The following is a 25,224-nucleotide window of genomic DNA, read 5'->3' as shown; positions in this document are numbered from 1 at the left end:
TGTAATGCACCGAGTTACTTCATAATTCATGCATGTCTGTCTATCGGTCTACGTATTTTATTTGTTGGTGAATGTGAAACTCTTGCAGAGCTGTTTTAAAATTTGAACCAAAAATCTTTCCAACATATCTATCTCACGATCGGAACTTGGATGTTATTTCGAGGTTGACTAATTATGGCAGGCATTGTCGAATAATTTACTAAAATGGCGACAAAGATATTTCGAAAATTGTAGAATTCATTCAACTTTTTCAAATTACATTTCTATTATACATGTTAATATTTCAATGGCGTATATTTAAAAGCATCAATCTATTAGTTGAAAAAGAAAATTCAGTTACACGAGTTGAATTTAAGATTTTCAATTACTTTTCATACTTCAGGAAGAGATTTTTTCGACAAAATTCAGTTCAATCGCCTCCAGTTTCATTTAAAAACCTGGAACGAACCATTTAGTGTTTTTGTTTTCACTGACATAATGGTATCTTGAAATATGTTCCGTTCTCAGGAATATCAGGAATATCAACATTCACACAACGCGGTCCTCTGAGTAAAATTTACCACCAGAAGAGCGAGTCGTTTTATTCCTGGGATCCGTCGGCGAAAAAAACTCGTCAAAGAAAGCCGAGGGGAGAAGGTAATGGAAAAGTGTAAAACCGAGGCATTGAGCATAGTTGAATACAAATGACTGGGTCGATGCAGCCTGGAGTGGACGAGTAGGCGCTTCATGATCTATTACTAATTAATGCGACCGCGATAATTAGCCACGAAAGCTTTACGAGCCGAATGAAAGCTTCGGTAATATAGTTCGGATTAATCGAAGCAATACTTGTCTCGCTGTAGGAGAGCAAAAGGAAAAGCTGGAGTCGTCTGGCTTTGTCACGTCTCGCTTTTCTCGGAATTGGATCTCCGTTCCTCACAACTGCTGGTACAGACGATACCATTCCGCGTCGTCGAGCAAACCGTATCCTTCGAATCGTCCTAATGATTCAAATTGTTAGTCGAAGGACCATGGCATTGATCCACGACCAAGTCGAATACCTTGTCGTTGGAGAAGTTCTGTATTCATCCCTGTCATGCAGTCTCAGGCAGTGGATGTCAGTGTCACTTGGCAGAGTCATTCAACTCTCTTGTCACACTCTTACGGACCGAGAAAAGGAAAATTCGTTAAAGTCTGCACTTTTTAAAGCCGGTTGCAGGATTCTAAAGTGTTATGAAATCTGATCTAATCCGCTACAGAGCCAAGAAACTATCATTCTGAAGAGCCTGAATGTGGACTAAAGAGTAACACGTGTGATCAAGTTTCGAAACTACAAAGGAACAGTTTTCCCTGTTCATCGTCAGACAAGTTTTCATGGGATAGAAAATCGTCAAGCGTAGTTCATGATTGGAAATTGATCGTACGATATTGCTCGTGGAGTTAACCTTGTGAGAAAAGGTTCGGAAAAAAGTTTAGAAGCGTCTGACGAGAGGTACGAAAAACACTGACAATGAGTAATAAATAGTCAACCGAAACGTGAAACGAGAGTGAAAAAAGCAACACTGCATACATGGAATTGAAAAGAGAGCTGAGCGAGCGAATATCGTCGAAGAAAACAGCTTCAATACGTGTTTGCGCATCGACTAGCACTGAGCAAACGGGGTGACATAGGAACGATCGAAGAGATGAACGGATAAGTGCGGATGTCGCAAAGCCCGGAGATCTTTTCTTCGGACGAGCTGAATCCCGGCGAGTTTAGCGAATTGAATCGAGTTTCTCCTCGGTTCTATTCAGCCGAGTCAGCAGCTGGAGTAGAATAAATAAGGGGTGCAGTGCAGACAGTGAGGACTTGCATCGGACAGAGTTGAATTCCAGTTGTTCGCCAACGAACCCATGAAAACGACGAGTTACGAAACAGGACGCGAACCAGTTACCGATCCTTTTCACCTAGAGAATGGACCTGAACACAGGACAGACGGGGAACGACTTCTGGGACCTTTTGAAATAATTAGCTGGAGCTAATTACAACGCGTTCCAGCGCCGCGGTCCTAAAGCGCGTTGGCACCCTTTGTTACTATGACGTTTGCAGCTGCAGCGCTTCGGCTTTAGCTGCTTCTTATTCTTCGGCATATTTTTCCTTCTTCTTTTTCGTCTTTTTCTTCTCGAAGTTGTAGTCGGGCAGGTGAAAGATAATAGAACTTCTGTCGTCTACAGTTTACATCAGTTTGAACTCGGGAGGCACTAATTGCAAGAACTAGAAGGAGTCTAATTGCATTTACTTGTACTTGGTGGCCTCTGACCTACTGCCAACCTCAACTCATCCCCGACTCCGAATCCGTCTACAGTAGCTCCCTTTTACTCACCGTCGGGTTACTTTGACTGCAATTGATTAACTGTTTTCCTACTACTACCCAACGTCGCATGGGGTACGTAAGTAATGTGTACCAGGTTTTCTTCTTTAGAACGGTACAAAGTTTGCAATTCTCACTATTTTAAACCCCTCGTCGAGGACGCAATGACTGATCAATGTTCAACTTCTTGGCACGGTCTTAAAACTATTTGAAGGGTTTTTGTCATGAAGCTGTAATCCTTACAGTTACTGCAAATTCACAAAAATATCATTGGAACAGTGAATATAAAATGACATTATAAATCGATTCTCATTCGGTTTCATGTCAAGCACACTCTATTCATTCATCTGCAATCTTATAATTTGAGGTCTTACCGAAATCTGAACACAACTTGTGTTTCAAATCAAAAAGAATACAGTACTCGTATTTTATAACCGTTTCACTAGATCGGATATCAGAACGGTCCACAACCTTTCGAGAATTCAAGAAAATTGAGCTTCAGGCTTATCAGGCTCAACTCGAACCCAACGATAGGTGGTAACTTACACTCGGTTAGACATTACTTATGTCTTCTCTCTAATCGATATCAAGGCATTGTTCGGGCGAAGCTGCGATCCGCTTCTTTGTCTCGAATTGGACAAAGTACAGCCCATCGAGAGGACTGCAGTTGGGTATAGATAGATACAAATGGATTGGTGAGACCAAGGTGCAATTGTCACCCTCATTCCTTTGCTTTTACCTCCGTGCATTGGGCGAGATAGAGCCAAACAGAATACCTATACGATCCCGTCGTTGTAAGAAGTTGAATTCCGGTACAAGAGCCGGTTTTCGAGGACATTGAATGATTCCTTTTTCCCCGTTTTATATCGGATTCTCCTTGGTGCATCAAAGAGCTGAACACGCAAGAGCGAGCCAAGATTTCCCGCCTGAAGATTTCTCTCGCAATCTTCGCTTACGTTGTGTGCGTTACCATGCATCCTTTCTACCGTCACGGTAATTCTCTTTTCTTTTTTTTCCTCTGTGCGCAGGTACTGGGCAGTGACGAATATCGACTACATCCACCAGAGGACCGGAAAACGAATCGGCCTAATGATCGCCGTCGTCTGGCTCGTTGCCGCATTAGTCTGCATCGCTCCACTTCTAGGGTGGAAAGATCCTCAATGGGAACATCGTGTGGTGCACGAAAAATCCTGCCTGGTCAGTCAGGACATCGGCTATCAGGTAAGACAAGCTTCGATGTTTCGAGCCATCTTCGACAGAGTCCTTTTTATCGAAGAGGTTGTGAATCGAAACGGTTGATCACGGACCGAAAATTCAACAGGCCGAGCTGTTGCATATTGAACGCGTGTGACACGAAGTCCTTTAGAGTGCACCCAAGAGCCGCGATTCCATTTAGTTAGCTCTTCTCGCTGGGAGGGACAGACGACCCTTCAATCTCAACCAACTGCACTTTACGATCCTGCACTATATAGCATCAATTAAGGCAACGTCACTGGTTTATACGTCCCCTGGGATCTCGGTGGAAATCGTGCCATCTTCAGGAACGTGAACAACTTTGAATTTCCAATCTCACATGTCGACTAACGCGGTGCGGATTGCTACGCTATGCTTGAATTGCCGAAGCACTCTGTTGAAAATTTATGGCTATAAAAAGTGAAAAGATTTACTCTAAAATCACCGCCCAACACTTGTTTGACCCTCACTTTTTCACTGATCGCAGATATTCGCTACGGCGTCTTCATTCTATCTGCCACTCTTCGTGATCCTGATACTTTACTGGAGGATATTTCAAACGGCCCGGAAACGGATCAGGCGACGCGCGGGTCAACCGGCGAACCTTCCAGGTCATTGTAAATCACTTTGCGCCAATATATTACCAAATTTCAATTTTATTGAAACCAATTGCTTGTACCAATCGATGAATGGGGTACCTGAATTTCCCGCACTCAAAAGGTGGTCACACTTCGGCTGATTCTCGAAGATTATTTCATTTCTTACCTTCGTCTATTGCTCTGTTTCCTTTATTTCTTATTCAACGATCGCACAGGTACCACCAAATCCATGGGTGCACCGCCCAGACCCATCGGAGGAAGTCATGCCGTTGGAGGCGCGTTGGCTCAGGCGCAAGCTTCCGGTGGAATCGCCGCTGCGGTTGTCGCAGTGATCGGAAGACCTTTGCCCACGATATCAGGTGAGAAGATATATCCCGATAAATCGGGTCGTAAAATGGATTGAGGGAATCCCCGGAGAGAGAGTGGGAGTATCATCCAAGTGTACCAAATGGAGGTCAATCATATTGTGAAAACGGTCGCTTTGAAAATCAGCGAACTTCTCGCGCCTTGGTCTTGGAAAGCTGAATTCGACCCTTCGGAAAGTCAGCCAACATTTACGTACACGTACACTCGGTAGAGGTCTCGTATTACTTAATTAAAGGGTGACAAGTAGGCGAGATTAATGGTTCCTCGGGTTCCAAGAAACACTACAGGATTTGCCCCAGGACTCGGCCCGCGGAGCACAGTTCCTAAACTCGCGCATGATGAGGAATATGAACTTAAATTAATGGGCATCAACTGGCAACTATACATACACGAAATAAGCATACCCACGTTATGACACTTTTCCGTACGTATACACCCTGAATTTGGTTGTGGAGGCGTGACACCGATTCATCTTCGTATAGCTGTGGATATTAATTAAGCGTAGGTGCCGCGACACTTACGAAAGTCTATTCAACGTTCAAGACAGTCGCTTCTACACTGTCCGCCACATTCGACTGCGATTAATTTCACGTGTCATCGGCATCCACCTATATTAGTTACATGGAATCACCGTCATTATGCGTATATCCACCCTTTCTTGACATTCCAAAGACACACACCAGTAACTGTACTCGCGCAAGGTTCCAGAGTCTGCGATTAAATCTCATTCATTTCCAGCGAGACATCCCCAGTCGTGCGGTTTGATGCAAAGCTTGATTTATTTACACTATCGAAGATTTTGATTAAATCCCTGAAGACACCAGCGAATGAACGCCAATTGGCACGGTACAGCGTCTCAAATCGTTGTGTTTACTCAGAGCGGTTGTAATTGGTAAGCGTCAATCGTTCATTCCCTGATGGCTCTGACGAAAACACTGGTGCATAATCGATCACGCAAAAGCGGATATATTGTTTGACAAGCGTTAAATTGACGGGCAGTATTGAACCAACAATTTCAGAGACAACGACGGCCTTCACAACGGTCAGCTCGACAAACACGTCGCCGGAAAAAACTTCGTATCACAACGGTCTGGAAGCGGATCCACCGACCATGGAAACGTCACCAAGACCGGCTATATCGAGGCGGAAAAAAATAGCCGCCGATTCGAAGAGGGAGAGAAAGGCGGCCAAGACCCTCGCCATCATCACCGGAGCCTTCGTCGTCTGTTGGCTACCATTTTTCGTCGTTGCCATACTACTTCCGGTCTGTCAGACCTGCTACTTAAGCGAATATTTACTGGACGTCTTCCTGTGGCTTGGGTAAGCGACGCTTCGCTTATCGATACATTTTACAACCAGGTTGCGTTCGCTTTCTCTCTTGATGATAGTGACTTGACTTCAAGCGAATTTCTTGCATCCTGATGATTTGAGTAAGCTTCATTCGTCTACAGTGAAATTTTCTTCTCCACAGGTGACTTTACACGTCACGGTAGGTGCAATTACAGATTTGTGTCAAGTAGACGCATCTGTTGTATCACGGACCAAGTCACCTTGTTTATAAGAGTTGTTCAACCCCTTCAGTCACACATTTTTCAACTCAATATTTTGGCTCGAGTTTTGTTACTCGGAAAATTTTGGGCTCGCTGATCACGAATCTGATGTCACGATTTCAGAATTTGTAAATCCAAGATGGCGGATCCAATATGACTGATGTGAGATTGAAAAAACTATCAAAATTCAATGATTCTGGACGAAACTTGTTACCCGGTGATATTTGGGGTCGCTCATCACGAATCTGAAGTCAGAATTTGATCGTTTCTAAACTTAAGATGGCGAATCCAATACGACTGATGTAAAATTTTTTAAACAATTTTGTCTCATTTCGTAACATATGATCCAGACTGTGGGAGTTTTTACCGTAACCGGGAACCGGAATATCCATAAATTACGTGGTGTTTTTACTTTGACTGCGTCTAACTAGGATCGTTTAACGTATGTGGTTTCAGGTACTTCAACTCAACTCTTAACCCAGTGATCTACACAGTCTTCTCACCGGAGTTTAGAAACGCCTTCAAGAAGCTACTGTGTAGACGACGACGAAGCGTCGGCCGACGGATGGGCATCCGTCATTACATGTAGGAATGGGTTTAGGGTGGAGGTTACACATCTTATTACAATTACGTGCATTTAATATAGTACATACTTTACAGGCCAATAAATAGACCGTCTCAACTATCATGTTTCGACTCTACACAACGATGTCTATTTTCAATTATCACACTTACCACATGCGGACAATTAACTGTGAAACAAAAGTTGTCAAAGCTTCATTCTCTGCACTAAACTTGGTTAAACCGTGATGATTATTTTCGGACAAATTTACTGTCATCGTTGTTTTTTTTTTGGTTTTTTTATGACAGAAAAAAAATCTACAATTCTCTTTCCAGCCACCCACCCCATGTTTTTCGGAATCTCTGAAAGTCCATCGTAACGACGTGTGTAAAAGACTTGTAGCTTCAACCCTTCCCTCTTTATCACCTATATATGTATATATTATACCTACGCGATAAGAATTCCCGACAACGTTGGTTCGTTCACCGGAAGCGACGGGAATTTCGAATCCCGAATTGCTGGCACTTTGACTCCTCAAAGGAAACTCGAGAACGCGGTTGATATCCGGTAGCTCGGACTTTGATTCCGATCCTCTGCGACCCCTGTCAGGATAGTGAAACATTACACCGTGTATATTAGGAGTCGAAAATTCAGTTCTCTTCATCTTTCATGTTTTATAGAAAAGTGACATTGACTGGTAGAAAAAACGAGAATATAGATGAAAAATGAACCGCGAATTCTTCAAGTCTCTCAAATATCGACTTTAACCCGAATGCCCTTTTCTCTCGAGACTAAATTATTTAGCTTTTCAAATTCCCAATTTTCAGGCGTACATCGATTTTTACAATTTATTTTATCACGGGTTCAAAGTAACTCAACAACTGTTTATAATCACGGCAAAATTATTTCTACATCACAAATTCGAAATACACAATTTTCTACTCATACGATAGATAGAATAATTCTACGGCAATAAATACGAATCACTCTCTGGATTTTTTTTTTTTTTTATTTTTATTCTACTAATTGCTCATCTCGTTTCGTTCTCACTCTGTAGGTTACATTTTTTATTCGTTGCGTGCGGGTTTTCTAAAAAAATTTCCAAACTGCCATGCGCGGAAAAAAATATATACATGTGTATGTAAAGCGAGCCACCACGCCCAGAAAAGATTAATTAATTAGTATACTTCGAAGAATTCTTAAGGAAATTTTTTTGCAAGGACTCGGGTGGATTGCTGGGCACATAATTCGCGTTCGCTGTTGATATACCGACACCTCTCGCTTTAACTTTGAGCTACTTTTATACTTTCTCATTCGTTTTTTTTTTCTTTTCTTTTTTCTCTTCTTCTTTTTCCTTACTTCTTCGCTGCTCTTTATCCTCATTATTATTTTCACCTTTTTTCTTCACGCTCGTCCTAGTTTCTGCGCTGTAAAATTTAACCCGGTTGATATCTATATATTATGTTTCAACACCCTAGAGACCGTACAGCTTTTCACCCTCGGGGAAAATTCACCCTGTGCCGTTGTGCAGCGGCTCGCTAAGACAAACCAAAGTTTTCATTCTTCTTCATATACATATATATATATATATATATATATATATATATATATATATGTAAATGTATAAACTATATACTATGCAGAGGCATCGTCTTTATAACGTTATTAAGATAGAATAGATCTAGTCTCCTTGCCTCCGGATTCTTGCGCAAAGAGGCATCTTCTTCATAGATAATCATATACAACCGGTACGTGTGAATGTATACATAATTACACCTATGTACACATGTATATAATACATAAATTCGTACGGAGCGTTTATATTTCCAGCATTATAAACGTTCGAAACGGGGTCGCAATTTCCGGTGATAGAGTATATAACCGTACGTATATATATATATATACACACATATATATATGAGGCTGTAATATTCCTCAACAATGTGGCACGCCGTTCATAATTCACAATAACGTACGTGAACCTGAATCGTATATAAACGGTGAAATTCTCACTCGCAAGGACGCGGAATAAATCTTTTATTGCTGACAGCAATTGGGCAACAATTAATTTTTCTTTGTTGTTATTTCAGTATTTTTAATTATTTTTCACATCGATTTTTTCCATCAGTGATTCAATTTTCGACTAGCCAATTTAGATTAGAGACCTGCGGAAATTAGTGAAAATTTTACGCGAGTCAAGTTGAATTGCGATAATCGATACGATCTTTATCAAATATTCCTCGAAGTCGGTATTTTTGATCTTTCGTAAAATAAGTTGTGATAGAAGAATACTTTTCTTTTGAGAGACAGAGAAGGTGAAATAAGGATTGAGAGAATTGATCCACACGAGCTTGATTAAGCCTAAACAACAATTGACACCTGACTATAGGAGAATAAATAAAAAATTTGAAACATACGTTTTAGGTGATCCGTTATACTCACAATTAATTTTTTAACGCGTTATAGGATTATTTCCTTATTTACTCGCCTGTTTATTATTACGTACAGCGTATAGATCAATTATTTATATTAAAAGCCCATTCTGAGTGAATGAACGGAAATTGGGGATAACGTCCAAGAGCGGAACAACAAAACTATCAACAAATAAAAATTTTCAACGAGAAGTCTAATCTGTAAAAAACACACACACACATGAGCAGCTGTACAGATTCATATGCAGATGGTCAATAAACACTAGACTGGGCCAAAAAAAACGAAGAATTTTTTTTTTTAATGGTACTGTAAAAACATTGTTCATGACGACAAATAAAAATTATCCTGAAAGTTTGAGCCCTTAATATTAATATTAAGGGGTGTATCGTTACAGCTATTGATTTTTTAACAGTTACCGCATTTTTTTACCCAAAATCCGTCAATTATTAATCTGAAAAATTTTATCATTCCATATTTTTGAAAGAAATTAAATTTCCTGCAAAAAAGCTCTCCTATTAAATTGACGTATATCGAGCCGTTTCCTTGTAATCGTGCCTTAAACATTGATTTGTTTTTTCAAATTTTTGTTTGAATTTTTGATTTTTGTAATTACCAGAAAAATCAATATTTTCATAGATCAAACCATTATTTTGGGAAATTTGACGCAAGGAGTGAATTTCATGAAAAATGTTAAGAGACCTTTTTTTGCAGAGCATCAAGTTAACATTTAAAATAATGGTTTGATCTATGAAAATATTGATTTTTTTGGTAATTACAAGAATCAAAAATTCAAACAAAAATTTGAAAAAACAAATCAATGTTTAAGGCACGATTACAAGGAAACGGCTCGATCTACGTCAATTTAGTAGGAGAGCTTTTTTGTAGGAAATTTAATTTCCTTCAAAAATATGGATTGATAAAATTTTTCAGATTGATAATTGACGGATTTTGGGTAAAAAAATGCGGTAACTGTTAAAAAATCAATAGCTGTAACGATACACCCCTTAATATTAATATTAAGGGCTCAAACTTTCAGGATAATTTTTATTTGTCGTCATGAACAATGTTTTTACAGTACCATTAAAAAAAAAAAATTCTTCATTTTTTTTTGGCCCTGTCTAATAAACACCATACAAATACGTCGCGTATACACGAATTGAATGAAAAATCAAAATATCCATAGTATATCTGATAGGTGGAAAACAAAAGGAACAAAACGTAGAAACGAACGAGAGATAACAAAGGGAACGAGAAATTAAACGAAAATTACAAAGGATATTGAGCAGACATCGAACATACCTAATTCGCGTCTGATAAATATGAAAAATATAATTAACGATAATATAATTGCGTACACTCAACGAACACACACACACGTAGATAGACGTATACATACAGTATATACCATACGCAGTTACTAGGTATAAAATGTAATGTTAAAAGAATTTCATATACAGGTATAACGAATAATTTATTAGACATAAATGTGTACACGATATTGAATGCATATACTCGGTGTTAAAACATTTATATTACACATCGTGTTATAGAATTTTAGATTCTCGTAATTATGCGGATATATCGTATTATAACGCGAAATTATTATAAAAAGATAATAATCGAGAGCACTGCAATTTTTCAATATATCTGTCTAACGTGTAATAAAGATTAGTTATAAATAAATTGAAAATCTAAGTGTGTACAGCATGATATATATACATATAGAATTATATATCAACTAATTTAAGGACCAAAAACTGCTTATTAAATAATAATTATAACAACCCTATGTGATAGGGAATGTATACCTGTAACTATACCGTATTACCAATATAAATTCATACGTACAAACGGATATAAATACGAATTAAGTTAGGCCATTACATAGGTCATAAATTGGTATACGTATATTACTTCCCGTTCAACTGTACATACAACACATACATATATATAAATATATATATATATATATTACATCCAAGCCCTTCGGTCGGTTCAAATACAAATAAAATAACATACAATAATGTATAAACAGCGATATAGTTATATACACGTATATTATGCAAATAACAAGGAGAAAAAATTCTAATTATAATAATAATAACAACAACAACAACAATAATAATAACTATTGCAACAGCAACAACAACAACAACAACAACAACAACAACAATAATAATAATAATAATAATAATAATAATAATAATAATAATAATAATAAAATACATGGACTTCGCGAAAACTCTTCGAAAATATTCAGAAGTTTTCGAATGTTATAAATGGCAATAAACATAAAGAGAACCCTTAATTTTTATCTTGTAAATTACATTATATCGATATATTATACCTTTTGAGTATAAAACCGTACCTGCATTGCGCGGAAGGTCGATAAAGGTACCTTACGGTATATTATATTACGCGTATATGTCTCGTGATCGGTTGCTTGGTGACGAGACTCTCGAGATTTGCTGAAAATTTTCCATACCTATGAAAGATAAAGCGAAGATAAAAAAAAAAAAAAAATCACAACCAAACGACGACGTGCATCGTGTATAAAAGGAAATTATTTACACCTGAGCGAGAAAGGATTAAAAATTCTATAATTTAACTTATCCATGAGGGTATTTTCGATTGTTCCTTCTTATATCATTGCAGCGTGAAAGGAAAAATAGTGGAAATGGATTAAAGTATATGATCTGGGAAGTTGGTAAGGCGTTCGTTAAATCGCGAGTCGTACTCGGTAGGTATTATACATATACATAGGTATATATGTGAAGAAATATATATATGAAACAAACGTATAGGCAAATTTTTTTCCTCTCTTATATCCAACGTAACGTTGAACGACGACTTGAGTGGTGATCGTTGTTTAAAAATTTCAATCATTGTCCACCGATGTATAAGATATTTTATCTCATGAATCATTACTTACATTCGTGATTATCGGTGGTCACTGATTATGCTATACATTATTATACGTAATATTATACGAAATTGAATGATTGTGAAGTTGAATAGTAAAAAGATGAAGGAGACAGAAGGAAATGAAAAACTAACAATTATATTATAAAATAATACTAATAATAGTAAAATAAACTGTGAGGTACAATCATTTAATTATGCGAGTAAATGCTGATTGTCGTAAAACACGGTTGAAGTGTATTTTTTTTTGTTTTTTTTTTTTTTTTTTTGCGATTTTTTTCTCACTCACCTTGTTAGCCAAGTTCGATTAGCTGGAGGAAAAAATGAAAAGATTGTCGGACGGATGAAAATCGAAGCAACGAACTGTTTTCAATTCCAAACGCTCTTATAATCGGAGTTGAGGCAACAGATCTAATACGCTTATTGTAGAACTGTGTTACTAGGATTGAGTAAAATAAATAAATACGTAAATAATCGAATAAATGCATACATATGTTATATATAATATACATAATATTGATATATATATATATATACACATGTGTATATTGTTACCGAAAGACGTACTGAGAGTAACGACCCTGTAGATAAACAACCTCGTGTATTATTAGGAATAATAATGGACCAACAGAATTAGTGCGTGGAGCCTGCTTTGAGCGCTATCGATTCGGTTAAGTGTAACGATTATTTTGTGATTGTATAATCAACGTGAAAACGCGGTATGGATAACGCTACCTAAAATTTTTTTAAAACAAAAACTATCCGACGAAACGGCGGTGCGTATAATAAATGTATAATACAAACATACGTACATGCATACGTAAATGTGTCGTAAATTATTATCATACAAAGCGTAATAATGAATTTGATCGTTAAAATTCTGCCTCTATGACGTCGTTACTCGAAATCCTTTACATAAACTACAATATTACTGTTATCATAATTACGTTATCGAATATTATTAATCTAATACATGTGTAACACGTAATGTTAACTATGTATGTATATACACATTATATCACACTTGTACATATTTATATCACGATTAATGCCTATGAACATAATAATATATATAGATATATATATATATATATATATATATATATATATATTATTTATCACTGGCACGTTATTTAATGTATATAATTGAGGACGGTGATTTGTAGGTATCGAAATGAGGATATAGACGGGCCATTGCCAACATCTACGTATACGTATAATGTAATAATTCAAACACTTTGAATGTAACAACATAAATTAAACGCGATGGAACTGCGGCGTTTGGAATTGAAAATAACAAGTCTCATATCTAGAAATGATAATACGTCTTATATATCGTGTGTGAGCTTCGAAATTCGCGGCTAGGTGGATAATGTGTTTAGTTCCAATTTTTAAGAAATTTCATTCCGGCCTAACGCCCACTCGAAGAACATTTATACAGCATAAGACTGATTCCCGAGATCGAATCAAACGCCGTTGAATCTCGCTCCGTGAATTAACTGAGCCCCTAGAATCACTGAGCGCGATTTGAATGAAAAAAATAAAAAAATAAACAATGTTCTTATCTCACGATTTTTTTTTTATACTTCAAACTTGGAGGAAACTTTTCTAGGCTGCTTCGTCGAATTGGAAAAATTTCAGAAATTCGTTTGTCAGTTTGTATAATAATAATTATTTGAACTATGAATTTCGTTTTTATTTTCTAGTCTTGAAATGAAAAATTCTGTGACACGAACAACGGTTTCAGGATTTCTTCGGTAGAATTTTTTTTTTTTTTGGGAAAATGATTGTTCATTTCTGCGTAACCAATATCGTCGCAGTTGTTCTTGACGAAGGATAAACTGAATTTAGTTTTGAAAAAGCCTGAACCTTTGCCAGCGTCGCTAAATTTTTTGCTTCCGTTTTTAATGAACCCGTGGATTATACTAAGTGATTACGAAAATTGTATTTTTCATCTTCGTTTTCATACAAGTATGCATACTGTACATTTTTTTCAAATTGTTAATTGAAAACATGATTGTTGTAAAAAAAAAAAAAAAAATTATCAAATAAATATACTCCCAGAATATATAATATCAAACGTCGACATGTTTGAAAAATTTCTATTTCACGGTTTCAGATCACCTCTTGTGCTCACTGTCTTGTGGTAAAAATTTCACTGTAATAAATAAGCGAGAGGTCATCAAATCGGAACGTGTTTCCAATGTTTTCTAGTTGAGTACGTTAAGATTGAATAACCAAATATCTGTGAAAAGTGAACCGAATTGAACACAATATACAGAAAGTAAAGTGGAAGAAAACGATCCCCATCCACAATCCGTTCGCACGTCACGCAATAGCTTAACGCCATTTTGTTTCTAGGATGCGGAATCGTGAAAATGCGTGCTATAGATTCCGCAAAAATTATATTAACTGCCCTAAGTCTCGCTATCAGTGGCTAAGCTTCTATATCAGTCGAAAAAACAAACACAGTCGATCGGAAACCGAGAAAAAAAATTGTTTCAAACGCGAGGTGCAAGGCTGTCATTTGCTAACCTATCATTCTGCGTCGTTTCGTTACAATATTTTTCATTTCTTGGCTACTGTGTCATCTTTCAATAAAAAACACTACCATTTTTTCCACACCTTCTAATCCTCCGAATTAATTTTTTTATCGATGATCGAGCATTTTTTAAACGTTCAAAATATTCCACAATTGATTGCACAACGACTATATTTGATATTAATCAGGATTCTTGTTTAAAGCACGAACTTCATTATAGGGATAAAACGAGTAAACTTGTTTAGTATCTATTGCGACACAATCATTGGGTCCCAGTTTTGGAGAGAAAAGATAAATAAGATTATAGCCTGATCTTGTTATCGTTAGGCTGTGACTCAACCATCCAGCCGTTATTATTGTGCTTGTACTTTTTTCCCCTCTTATTCTTCTTCGTTTGCCAATAAGAGGTATCAACTATTCGGACTGGATCGCGACTTTATCGCCGTAGAAACGAATCGTAATTCATCGACGTAACGTAACAGACGCGCTGAATGTATAACGGTTCATGAAAAATTCATAGTCTGTATACAAATTTTCGTTTGACATCACACTTTCACTATGTAAATTTATGAGCTACTCCGATTTTGCCATAAGGCTATGTGAATCGTTGAGTGTGATTGAAAATCGATACGAATTCTTTTCAGATCATGGTAGGAGACAGAACGAAAGAGTCTTTGTCGCATTCGAATGTCTGTGACGAAAGTTGAAGGAAAATCGACTACCTTCGAATTGGCCACAAAAGTATTTTGAAGTGACGCAGTTTCAAGGGCTGACACTAAGTATGAACGACTTTTCTTATCTTTTACTGGTGAAAATAGTATGTGAAACACATTTTACGTATTAAGATTTTCTACACCCTAGACAGACGAGTAGCTATAAACGTTCTGGACACAGATTCCTACTGCCGATACTTACCGACATCTAACCCAGACTCGAATCCTTCTCTGCTGTGACGTCATCGCGGACGAGGGTTTGAGTCTAGGTATGATATCGGTAAGTGTCAGTAGTAGGAATCTGTATCCAGAACTCTCATACTCAGACGGATGTGAACTCTCTACGGTAATTTTGGTCAAAAACACCATTTAACGGACGACTCGAGCCAAACGAAAGAAAAACAAAAATCCGTTTGTTTCGATTTTGATGCTGCATCCGAATGTGGTCAATCAATCGAATATGTCCCGCCTACTCGGTTTTATGAGAGGGTTGGGAGACGAAAAGCGTCGCTGAAAAAGAGAGCAATATCCCGAAGTCAGCCTTTGCCGAGAACAAACTTGAGAGTTGAGTCCGTGGAGTACAAGATCTTTTCGGCGTTCGCAAATGGAGAACGTTCTGGTAATTAATGTTATACCCGAGTAAACCGCTTCGTCATATAATGCTGTACCAAGCAAGTCCACGGAGGTAAAAGAAAACGCAGCAAATTCAAGTCACCGTTCAAATATTCTGGAACAAAAGATGTCATATCTATATAATTTCAGGACGTTGAACGTTGCTGTTGTTTGAATAATCGTCTGGCAAGTTTCTACCGGCGTTTATAAATGCACGACATAACTGAATTCAGAGAAGGGCAAAGTTACTTTAATTCTATTCTATCATTTCAGATTCTCAATTTCAAACTTATGATCATGGTAGGCATTGTACCTGCTGATATATACAGTAAAGTTTTCGACTTTGCTGAACCTGGGAATGCCGAACTTTCATCACTCTTATAAAAAACCTGATATCTTGTAACAAAGAGCTTCTTTTCACTTCCGAGCAGATGCCATCTTAGTTGGTAGAGTCAATTTATCCAATCTGAGAACCCGAAATTAATATCTTACAAAATGTTCGCGTGATTTAAAGCTTTTAGAAATGAAATCTGCATCATCGCTTAGAAATGATCAGGAACGGAAAAATATCGCGGTAAAAAAAAAAACTGATCAAGTTTAAATAAAACACAACTAATGATTCTGAAATTTTAAATCACACACCAGCGATAAGACTCGAAGATTTGAAAAAATTAGTTTTGCTTCGTTACAACAATCGTTAATTTTTTCAAAATCTGCTGAAACTCTGTTCACATTTCGGATTACCTCAACGTTTCTTTCTCTCCTCTACGCAATTAACGTTACTTAAGTTTGTTAAAGAAACAATGATCCCACTTTGACTGCAGATTTTCTTTATCCCCAATTTGTGATATGAGATTTTGAGAAAGTTCAATCCGTCCCATTATCTCTCCTCGACTCGGGGGACTTTCGGCGCGAAATTCAAGGCTCAGCGAGAAAGTGTCGCGGTCTAATAAGCATAAGCTTTCCTATGCGACCGAATTGGTTTTCCAGAGGCAGATATCGCCCAGCCTCCGCAATAGATAGCCACCGAGATAGGAACGTCGGGATTCACGCCTATCCCCAAGGGTACATACAATATATATATATATACATACATACATACATACCTCTTACCTGTGAAGCGACATCACACACGGGTTGCAGAGTAAATATAATATAACCATTTCCAAACATGAGATTCAAGGGGGCGCCGCTCTCCCGCTACCACGGCTCTATTGAATTGGCTACTTGAAACTGCACCGCCTCCTAATAGACGCCACGCTATATCACTCCCGTCTCGTATATGAGGTTTATTGTATAAATGTATGAAACATCGAGAGAAGGAAAGATAGAAAAGAAACGTAGCACCGTCTTCAAAGAATATCTGACAAGACACTGCGTTCAGGATTTCAGTTGGAGTTGGATATTCGAAGGTACAAATTTGAAAGCTTAAAGGGTGGGTAATACTACATTGTGCACACGAAATCTCAAGGGTCATTTGCTCCGAATTATTCAAGATATTCAAAATTTATTGAAATTTTTCAACTCTGTTTTTCATACGTGTTAAATAAGTCTCGTAATGAGGGAATTTTTTCTTCTTTTTCAATTATTTTAAAACAAAATGACGGCGGATTGGCCGATGAAAGGAAACTCCATTTTTGTGAATGACCTCCATGGGTGACATTCTGCAGGTCACGATTTTCAAGCTTGAATCAAAAACGAGAAAGATTTTTTGAGAAGATAACAAAATCTAGTAAAGTATGTAGAATTTTTCAGGAATATTAATTATTACAAAAGTCGCGTCAATTTGAAGGAAAAAGTTTTTTGAGGCCGAATTGGTCACAAATCGATCATAAAATCGTTCAATTTCAATCAATCGAATAAATCGTACGTAATTCACTAGAAAATGTCATTACAAAGCTACAGATAAAATTTAGAGTTGGTCGGTTAAAAATTGAAGACGCTAGTACGTCACTCGCTTTGAAAAACGTAGATTTGATAAAAATGCATTCAAAGAGCGAGCATTAGAAGCTCGCTCTCAAATTATCTGCAAATCAGCATCGAGACTTTGATCACGCTCGAGAAATTGAAATCAACGTTTTGGACCATTTACAAAATTTTCCCTCATATCCAGACAGTTGGTTATGATTTTTAAATAATTGAGAAACTCTGCACTTGAGCCAGTGAAAAAAAAAAAAAAAAAAATGGTAAAATAAAATTGCAAGGTTGAATTAGCTCTTAACAATCCAACTAAGTTTTTATCATCTTTTATGCAGCTTTTGCGATAAGTTTCTGTGTTGATAAATTCTACGCAAATCTGAAATAACAGTTTTCCGAAATTTGTAATTCTTTTGGCCGACTGTTAATAATTCATCCGACAATTTTCTCCCCACAAGGGAAGTAAGCTCGCCCGTTACAGCCAGAACGCATTGAACGCGGAATCCTTTTCCACGTTAGCCGAGCTCCGCGATTTGATTAATGAACATTCGAGAGGGAAATTCTTGAGTTATATAATACGCCCATATTTTATTCAATGCGCGGTATCAAATGCCTGCGGCCCGCTTTTTCACCAAATGTAGAGTAATTTTTCTCGAGGGACGAAATATCGTGTTCCTAAAAACAGTCACGCGATTCAATGCATTCCATCATTATTTCATCATCGTCATTGCGCGGTGAGATATGAATTTTAAGACGAAACGCAATCGTATTTCGGTACGAAGAATTCGGCTTCACCCTGAAGCTTCAGGCAGTTCGATTCGATTAAGATTGTAATTTATTGGCTTCGGTTCGGCAGAGATTAAAAAATACCGAAGTGATCACTGTGGGCGTATCGATGCTATCTTCAATTCGCATTCCTTGCTGCCGATTTACACGATTGTAGCCGTAAATTAAATTCTCAACGATATTCAAGGAAAAACAAATTTCTGTCGTGGTGACAAACGCGTCCAAGTTCATGAGCTGCAGATTATAGTCACAAGGATTCGGGGTTTAAATTGCGGAAGCATTTCTTCAAGGGTGGGTGTCTTTGTACAACTTCTTGTACCTACGTATTCTCCGTTTTTCTTTTTCATGACGTAGCATTTCGCAGAAGGTATGAAACTATAGGTTTGTAAACATCTACTCGCTAACCAGTTTCCAAAAAAATTGATCTGCTCCTAGTTGTAAGATTTCCTGTCAAACAATCTCTGAAAATCTCTATGGTGATCGGGATCATTTAGACTCGAATAAAAAAAGAACGCCAAATATATCATATACTTCAACATTTCAATTATTAAAGCTTTTCTCAAATTGTTGATCAAGTTCGATTTGTCTCGCATAATAAGGTTATTGTTTTATTCGTCTTCACCACCATTGGTGCAAATCATGTTACTAGAAATTTTCTAAACAGTTGTTTCTCTTTTCCTAACTATCGATTCAGACTACGAGACCCATTTATGCTTAAGCCACCATGCGCATGAATCCGGTTTGCATAGAATCCATGTACGAACAAGTTTTACGAAATCTCGGTTAGAGTTTGGGGAATTAAATGTCACACTTGAAATGTTGGATTTTATCCATGGATGTAGAGTAGGGTGGTCCTTGCAGAATTCAATTTCAATTTTGATTGGCTCACCAGCTTCAAGTAATTCAAAAATAATTCCATAATTTTTTCAGATTTCCACCTCAACCCGTGCCCGCAAGAGGATGGATTTCCCTATTTAACCCATTCAGGGACATATTGAATCCACAGAACGGATTTAGATAAAATTTGGTTTAAGGGCGTTCATTTGGTCGTTGATTACGAATCCGACCCCTAAATTTTAAAATTATAAATGACAGATCCAATATGGTGGACCGCGATCCCGAGTCACTTGATGTTGCCATATTGGATCCACCATTTAAAATTTTGTAGTTTCTACTTCAGAGTCGTAATCAGCGTCCTGAATACCTCTCGAGTACCGAGTTTCACCAAAATCGAATGATTTTTTGAATTTTTGTCCACCGTATTGGACCCGAAATTTTGAATTGTCAAATTTTGAGTTCAGATTCGTAATCAGCGGCCTGAGAAGTGCGCCTATACCAAATTTCATCGAAATCCATTCGGTAGATTTAATGTGCCCCAGAAAGGGTTCAATGGAGAAACCACATTCTTGTGAGCACGGGTTAGAGTTGGGATAAAAATCTGTAAGAATTAGGGAATCTTTTTCGAATTACTTGAAACCGATTTGTAGGGTGAGCCAGTCGAAATTCAAAAATGACCTCTGCACCGACCACCCTGGTATACAGGCACGTACGTACATAGCATGATGTAGGTATGTATAATTCATCGGAGGCAACAAGCAATCAAGTGAATCCTGGTGGGATGTCGCACGGCCACTTGAGTGGATAACTTCTATTAGTTCGAAGTTACCCGGGGGACATTTGGTCCACGAAGTCAGGAGCTGAGCCGAGACCGTGTGGAACTGCATCTGGGAGCTGCTGTTGCGGGATGTAAACGAGGACGAAACCAAATCCGGCAGGTACCACAGCCACAATTGCCAAGATGTCGTAGGACGATTCACGACTTGTGCCCAACTCTGCAGGTGGGGAAAATGACCGAGTCAATTATTGCGGTGTCACTGAAACCCGCCCGCCACCAACGCTAATTTCATCGTAGATGAAGAACCAGTGGGAAATTGCGTTGGCGCATTTCTCTCTTTATCTCTCTCTCCCTCTCTTCGTCCAGGACAGTCGATTATTATTCCATCCTTCTCACGCTCACTGCCCTACTCTGGCCAACGACTCGTTAAATTTATGCCATTTACTACCCGAATTGAATTTCAAGTTCTTTATACAACTCCCCTGAACTAATGGATACCAAAGTGCTTAGGAAAAACGGCAGGACACACCTTCTCGGATATCTTATACCACGTGAATTATGAACCCAACTCGAACCGGTACACAATGGTACGTTTATAAAGGATGCAAATTTCGCCACAGCCTTGCATGCTTCGGTTTTTTTTTATGCCACCCTCTCGTGCCACCTCTATGCCACCCTCTCCAGTCTAAGCGGAATCTGATTCTCCGCAACTTCTTGCCCGCTAAATGATATTTTGATCTCGAATTGCACCGCTCTACAACGAGTCTAATCAATAGTCGTTGATTAGGGTGAACCAAATTCGAGAAACACGTACCAGCTGCTGTGGGGGGAGGGGGGGGGGGGGGGAGGGATGAAAAAAATTGTGTGATTAGTTCGGGTTGATTTATTTTTATTTTCTCTAAAACGAGAGGACGTTGAATTGGCGCGTTTTGTCGTTGAACCCGCGATGAATGCTAATTGCCAAATTGTAGAGGACCATCGGAGACTCCAATTTGAATCATAATAGTAGACGGCGCGGAATTGGGGACTTCTTTTTGTCCGATGAACCTTGACGTGCCTCGCAATTATTTATTCCGGCATCTTCGTTGAATTTCAATATCAGACAATCAGCCCCGGACCGAGTGATTCGTGGGATATCGATCTGAATTACACCGATTCCAGATTGACTCCTATTTCGCCCAGACAGAAAAAAGTGAATAATAAAAAAAAAAAATGTAAGAGATGTATGCCATACAGCACGAAAACGATGAGAGATCGCGTTGTTATTTTCATCTCGAATGCCAATTGCTCCCGAAAGTTAACGACGCTCTCCGTCGTCAAAAACCAATTTCGTTAATAGGCGTATATTTTATTGCCTATATATCCTTTATCGCCGCCTGCAATCTCCGCCAATCGGAAGGATCTTGTTTATAGAGAGCAAACGGTTCACCGTTTACGAACGATCTGGTGGCTTCGCGTAGAAAACAGCTTACACTCGCTACATAATTGATTTTCTTGATACTGCTGCGTGTCAACGTTATTTTCACGCGTAGTTTATTCTATGTCAGAAAGATTAACGCTCCACGTTTCCGATCATCTCTACGGCCCGCTGTTCCAGGTTGAAAAAACTTTTACCTTCACCCCCCTTCAAAAATTCCTCTTCAATCTTCTCTCTTTTCGTGTAATTCCCGCGAATGGATAAGTATAAGAACTGTGGTAGGCAAAAATTTTCTTCGTCATCTGCGCATTTGAAACAATAAGCTCGACATTTCTGAATTCCTTATCATGAAACTCTATCGACTAATGAATTGCACCTAATTTCTGTCCACAGTCGGCACCGAGGGGTGGAATATAAAAGAGACGTCGTAAACGAAGGAATTCCCTCTGACGCTCGGATCGTTTCAATGAAAAGTATCCTCACCGTGCCCTCTGATCCAGAAGAAACAGATACTTGGAAAGGACGCAGATAAGAGAGGTACTGGCAGTTCAAGATTATGACCACAGTTTGAAAGTGCACTCGAGTGGGATCTTCCGGGGTAAAATATCGCGCTCCCGGAAGGCGGCGACGAATCAACGCTACAAATTGCACCAATTTTCACCGTCGTCTACGGAATCATATCTGGATGATTAAAAATACGATTATCACCGGCTTTAGCCCCAATCGCTTGAGATTAGAAGTGAAGAGGATCTGCCACTTTGCAGTCTACTAGATTCGGCTCGTATTATGGATAATTTACGCGTTTTAGTCACCTACTGATCCTGCAGCGTGCATTGCTTGGCTTGTACTCGGTTTTCGAGATTTGGTAGACTCTCTCGGTCCTGCTGCAACTCTGCTCAAATTAGCAGAGACCGTGTAACTTTGTCGATTAACGTCAAACAGTTATAACACAGTTATTGATTGGTATGTACTGTGAACTTAGAGATATCAAAGATCCCCGGTATTACTAATTCCATACCAAGCAGGATATTGCTGTGCGGAAACGATTTTATTCGCGTTTCAATTCCGTCGATATGTAAGTATTCCCCCATCATCAAACATTCTGCAAATTAGGTTTGCATCTTGGCTAAGTGTCGGTAAGTGTCGGTATGCGAATCTGTATCCAGAACCTGCCTAGGATACTTACATGCGTATCGAGTGGCTAATTGATTCTCTTCAATTTTTATCATCATCGATACCAAATTTATAAGTCTTATAACGACGAGGAATTCACCATCGAACAATAATTTCCAGAGATTCCACAATAAACCTAAGTCTTCTGTTTTTTTATTTTAAGCCTATTTGAACATTTGGAGCTTAATTATACCCTCATTTCCGAACCGATTAATCGCGCTGCATGAATACAATCCCGTTCCAAGCTCCACTGAGCATAATCTACCAAAATTATGATAAATTTGTCAGGCAGATTCAGTTTCGAACGCGTTTTGAAAAAGGCGACAGATTTTCCTAGAGTGACTAGACTATTTCGTACAGTGCACACAGAAATTAACTTACTGTTTTACTCTGAACAGTCCGTAATAGAATTGGAACGAACATTTACGACCCATCGGTATCTCGGTAGCGGAAGAGCGGAGCTTTCGGACTCCTTTGAAGAGTCCTTTGTGCTCGGTTGCAAGCTTCTTACAATCCTTCCATGGCAAAAAAAGGTTCGCCAGGAGCGTACTAACGAGTGGTTTGAACGTAGAGAAATATCAACCCTGTAAAGTGTCCTCGATACGAAGAGAGAAAGACAGAGAGAGAGAGAGAGAGAGAGGAAGGTTCGAGAATTTCTTGAAATTCCACCGTGAAACGCAGCTCCAGGCATCCCCCGGATCAGTGTCGGTGACTCAAAGCCGACTTGCCCTGTGATTCAGGAAGGCATCGCTGTGTAAGCCGTCTCTGCAGCCCCGTAAAAAACGACCGACAAAACGTCCCGTTAAATTGTCTCGATGTCCAACGCGGAAGTTTCGCCACGGCGGAAAACCGGAGGGTATGTACCATGATTTCATTTATTACCGATATCGGTTCGCTCTCTTCCCCGCTCCTCGTCCTTGTGCAGAGCCCCCATTACCGAAGTATAACACAGGTATAGCAGGCCTGCACCGCACTTCGAAGGGACGAACCTCGGTGTCTTTTCTGCACTGCGGCGCAAGTGTCTCAATCGAGTTTTACGACCATACTGCAGTTTCATTGCAACAGTTTTATTGAGTCCTCTTCTACGCTGTATCGTTTATATACGGTGCGCAGAAGGAGAGGAACTGCTACTCGACTATCTTAAACAATTTGTGAACTTCACGTATCGAATGTTCCCTGTTGAAAAATTTATAACAAGGTTCTAAACGTACACGTGGGGACAATGAATCTGAGACGGCTAATTTTTTACACTAGACAGTTATGTTGGCTACACCGAGAAACTTACAGCGCCATAGTCGGCCGAGCGCGAAACTAACTTAATCTCACTAAACATAACATAAGCCATGATCGTCGAATCTAACCTAACAAATTGACGTGTCGATCCAATAAGTCATCATCCCCGCGGTATTCTAAGGTTAGATTTGACGGTCATGGGTTATGTTATATTTATTGATATTGAGTTTGTTTCGCGCTCGACCGACTGTGGCGCTGTAAACTTCTCTGTGTTGCCAACATAACTGTCTAGTATAAAAAATTAGCTGTCTCAGATTCATTGTCTCCAAGTGTACGTTTCAGTCTCTTCTAAGCGTCGTTAGCGTTATAAATGAATCATCGATTAATTCTTCAGCTCCGTTAACCCTGAAAAGAAAATCCTGTCTACCTGCACAAGAAATATATATATATATACGATATATGTATATACTGGGTAGATAATTAATGGTGATTAATGATTGCTTAGCTCTCTTTCTCTCTCAATCTACCTTATTCTCTCTCGCCGAACAAGCGCAACACTTTTTACCATCCCGTGAGTTCTTCTTTTTTTTCGAAACGTGGTACCCAACTATAATTATTAATTAGCCTCTTCCGAAGGTAGTCGGCTACCAACGCCGAAATATCTTATACCGTACGCAGCTAAGGACGAAAGTTGACAAACCGAAGGGTACCTAATGAAACATATCGGTAAATAATTTAGACGATACATGTTCAAGTTATGGAAGAAGTGCTTAACGGGTAGCTGCGAGGAGGCCGTACAGATAACTCGCGTCCATTCGAACTTGATAATTCAACGACCGAAAGGACGAAACGCGAAGGATACTCCTTGGAGAGCTCGCCCGCTATAGTGTAAGGTATTGTATAGTGTATATAGATATTCATATATACATGTATCGTATACGTACCTACTAACCCTATGGACCCTATGTAATAAAGAAACCCATCTTAACTTTGGTATGATTCAAAAAGTAAACTTTTCAAATTGTAAGAAAAGGTTATATACGAATCCGAAGGACTTCACGAGATAGAGATAAGACTGGAGTATTTTTTTTGTACTCGATCCAGAGCCAGAATCATTATAAAAATTCGAATTTTAAAAGTGGAGCACGAAAATCCTCTCGAGCGATTCGAAGGTTAAAACTTGCGCCAAAGTTGTGTACAAAATGTTTCGGTAATTTGGTA

At 38.6% G+C, this 25,224-nt stretch overlaps 1 protein-coding gene and 1 long non-coding RNA gene across 4 annotated transcripts in view; both read left to right on the top strand.

The window, feature by feature from the left end:
* LOC107220228 (5-hydroxytryptamine receptor) overlaps positions 1 to 9,424 on the top strand; it is a 177,845-nt gene extending 168,421 nt beyond the window's left edge. For all 3 annotated transcript variants that reach the window (XM_046731592.1, XM_046731590.1, XM_046731591.1), the window contains exons 6-10: positions 3,359 to 3,551; positions 4,051 to 4,174; positions 4,378 to 4,521; positions 5,548 to 5,848; positions 6,535 to 9,424. In XM_046731592.1, the coding sequence (XP_046587548.1) occupies positions 3,359 to 3,551; positions 4,051 to 4,174; positions 4,378 to 4,521; positions 5,548 to 5,848; positions 6,535 to 6,667 (895 nt within the window). In that variant the 3' untranslated portion in view covers positions 6,668 to 9,424. The remainder of the gene's footprint in view (positions 1 to 3,358; positions 3,552 to 4,050; positions 4,175 to 4,377; positions 4,522 to 5,547; positions 5,849 to 6,534) is intronic.
* A 165-nt stretch (positions 9,425 to 9,589) lies between these two features.
* Positions 9,590 to 23,228, top strand: LOC124292932. The gene is made up of 3 exons (XR_006902894.1): positions 9,590 to 10,025; positions 21,400 to 21,403; positions 23,219 to 23,228. It is a non-coding gene; the product is annotated as an uncharacterized LOC124292932 (long non-coding RNA).
* Positions 23,229 to 25,224: the final 1,996 nt, after the last annotated feature.

This window comes from Neodiprion lecontei, chromosome 2 (genome assembly GCF_021901455.1).
Source record: "Neodiprion lecontei isolate iyNeoLeco1 chromosome 2, iyNeoLeco1.1, whole genome shotgun sequence".
Taxonomy (NCBI): Eukaryota; Metazoa; Arthropoda; class Insecta; order Hymenoptera; family Diprionidae; genus Neodiprion; species Neodiprion lecontei.
The sequence above is the reverse complement of the archived record's forward strand: the minus strand, read 5'-3'. Positions and strand labels throughout refer to the sequence as shown.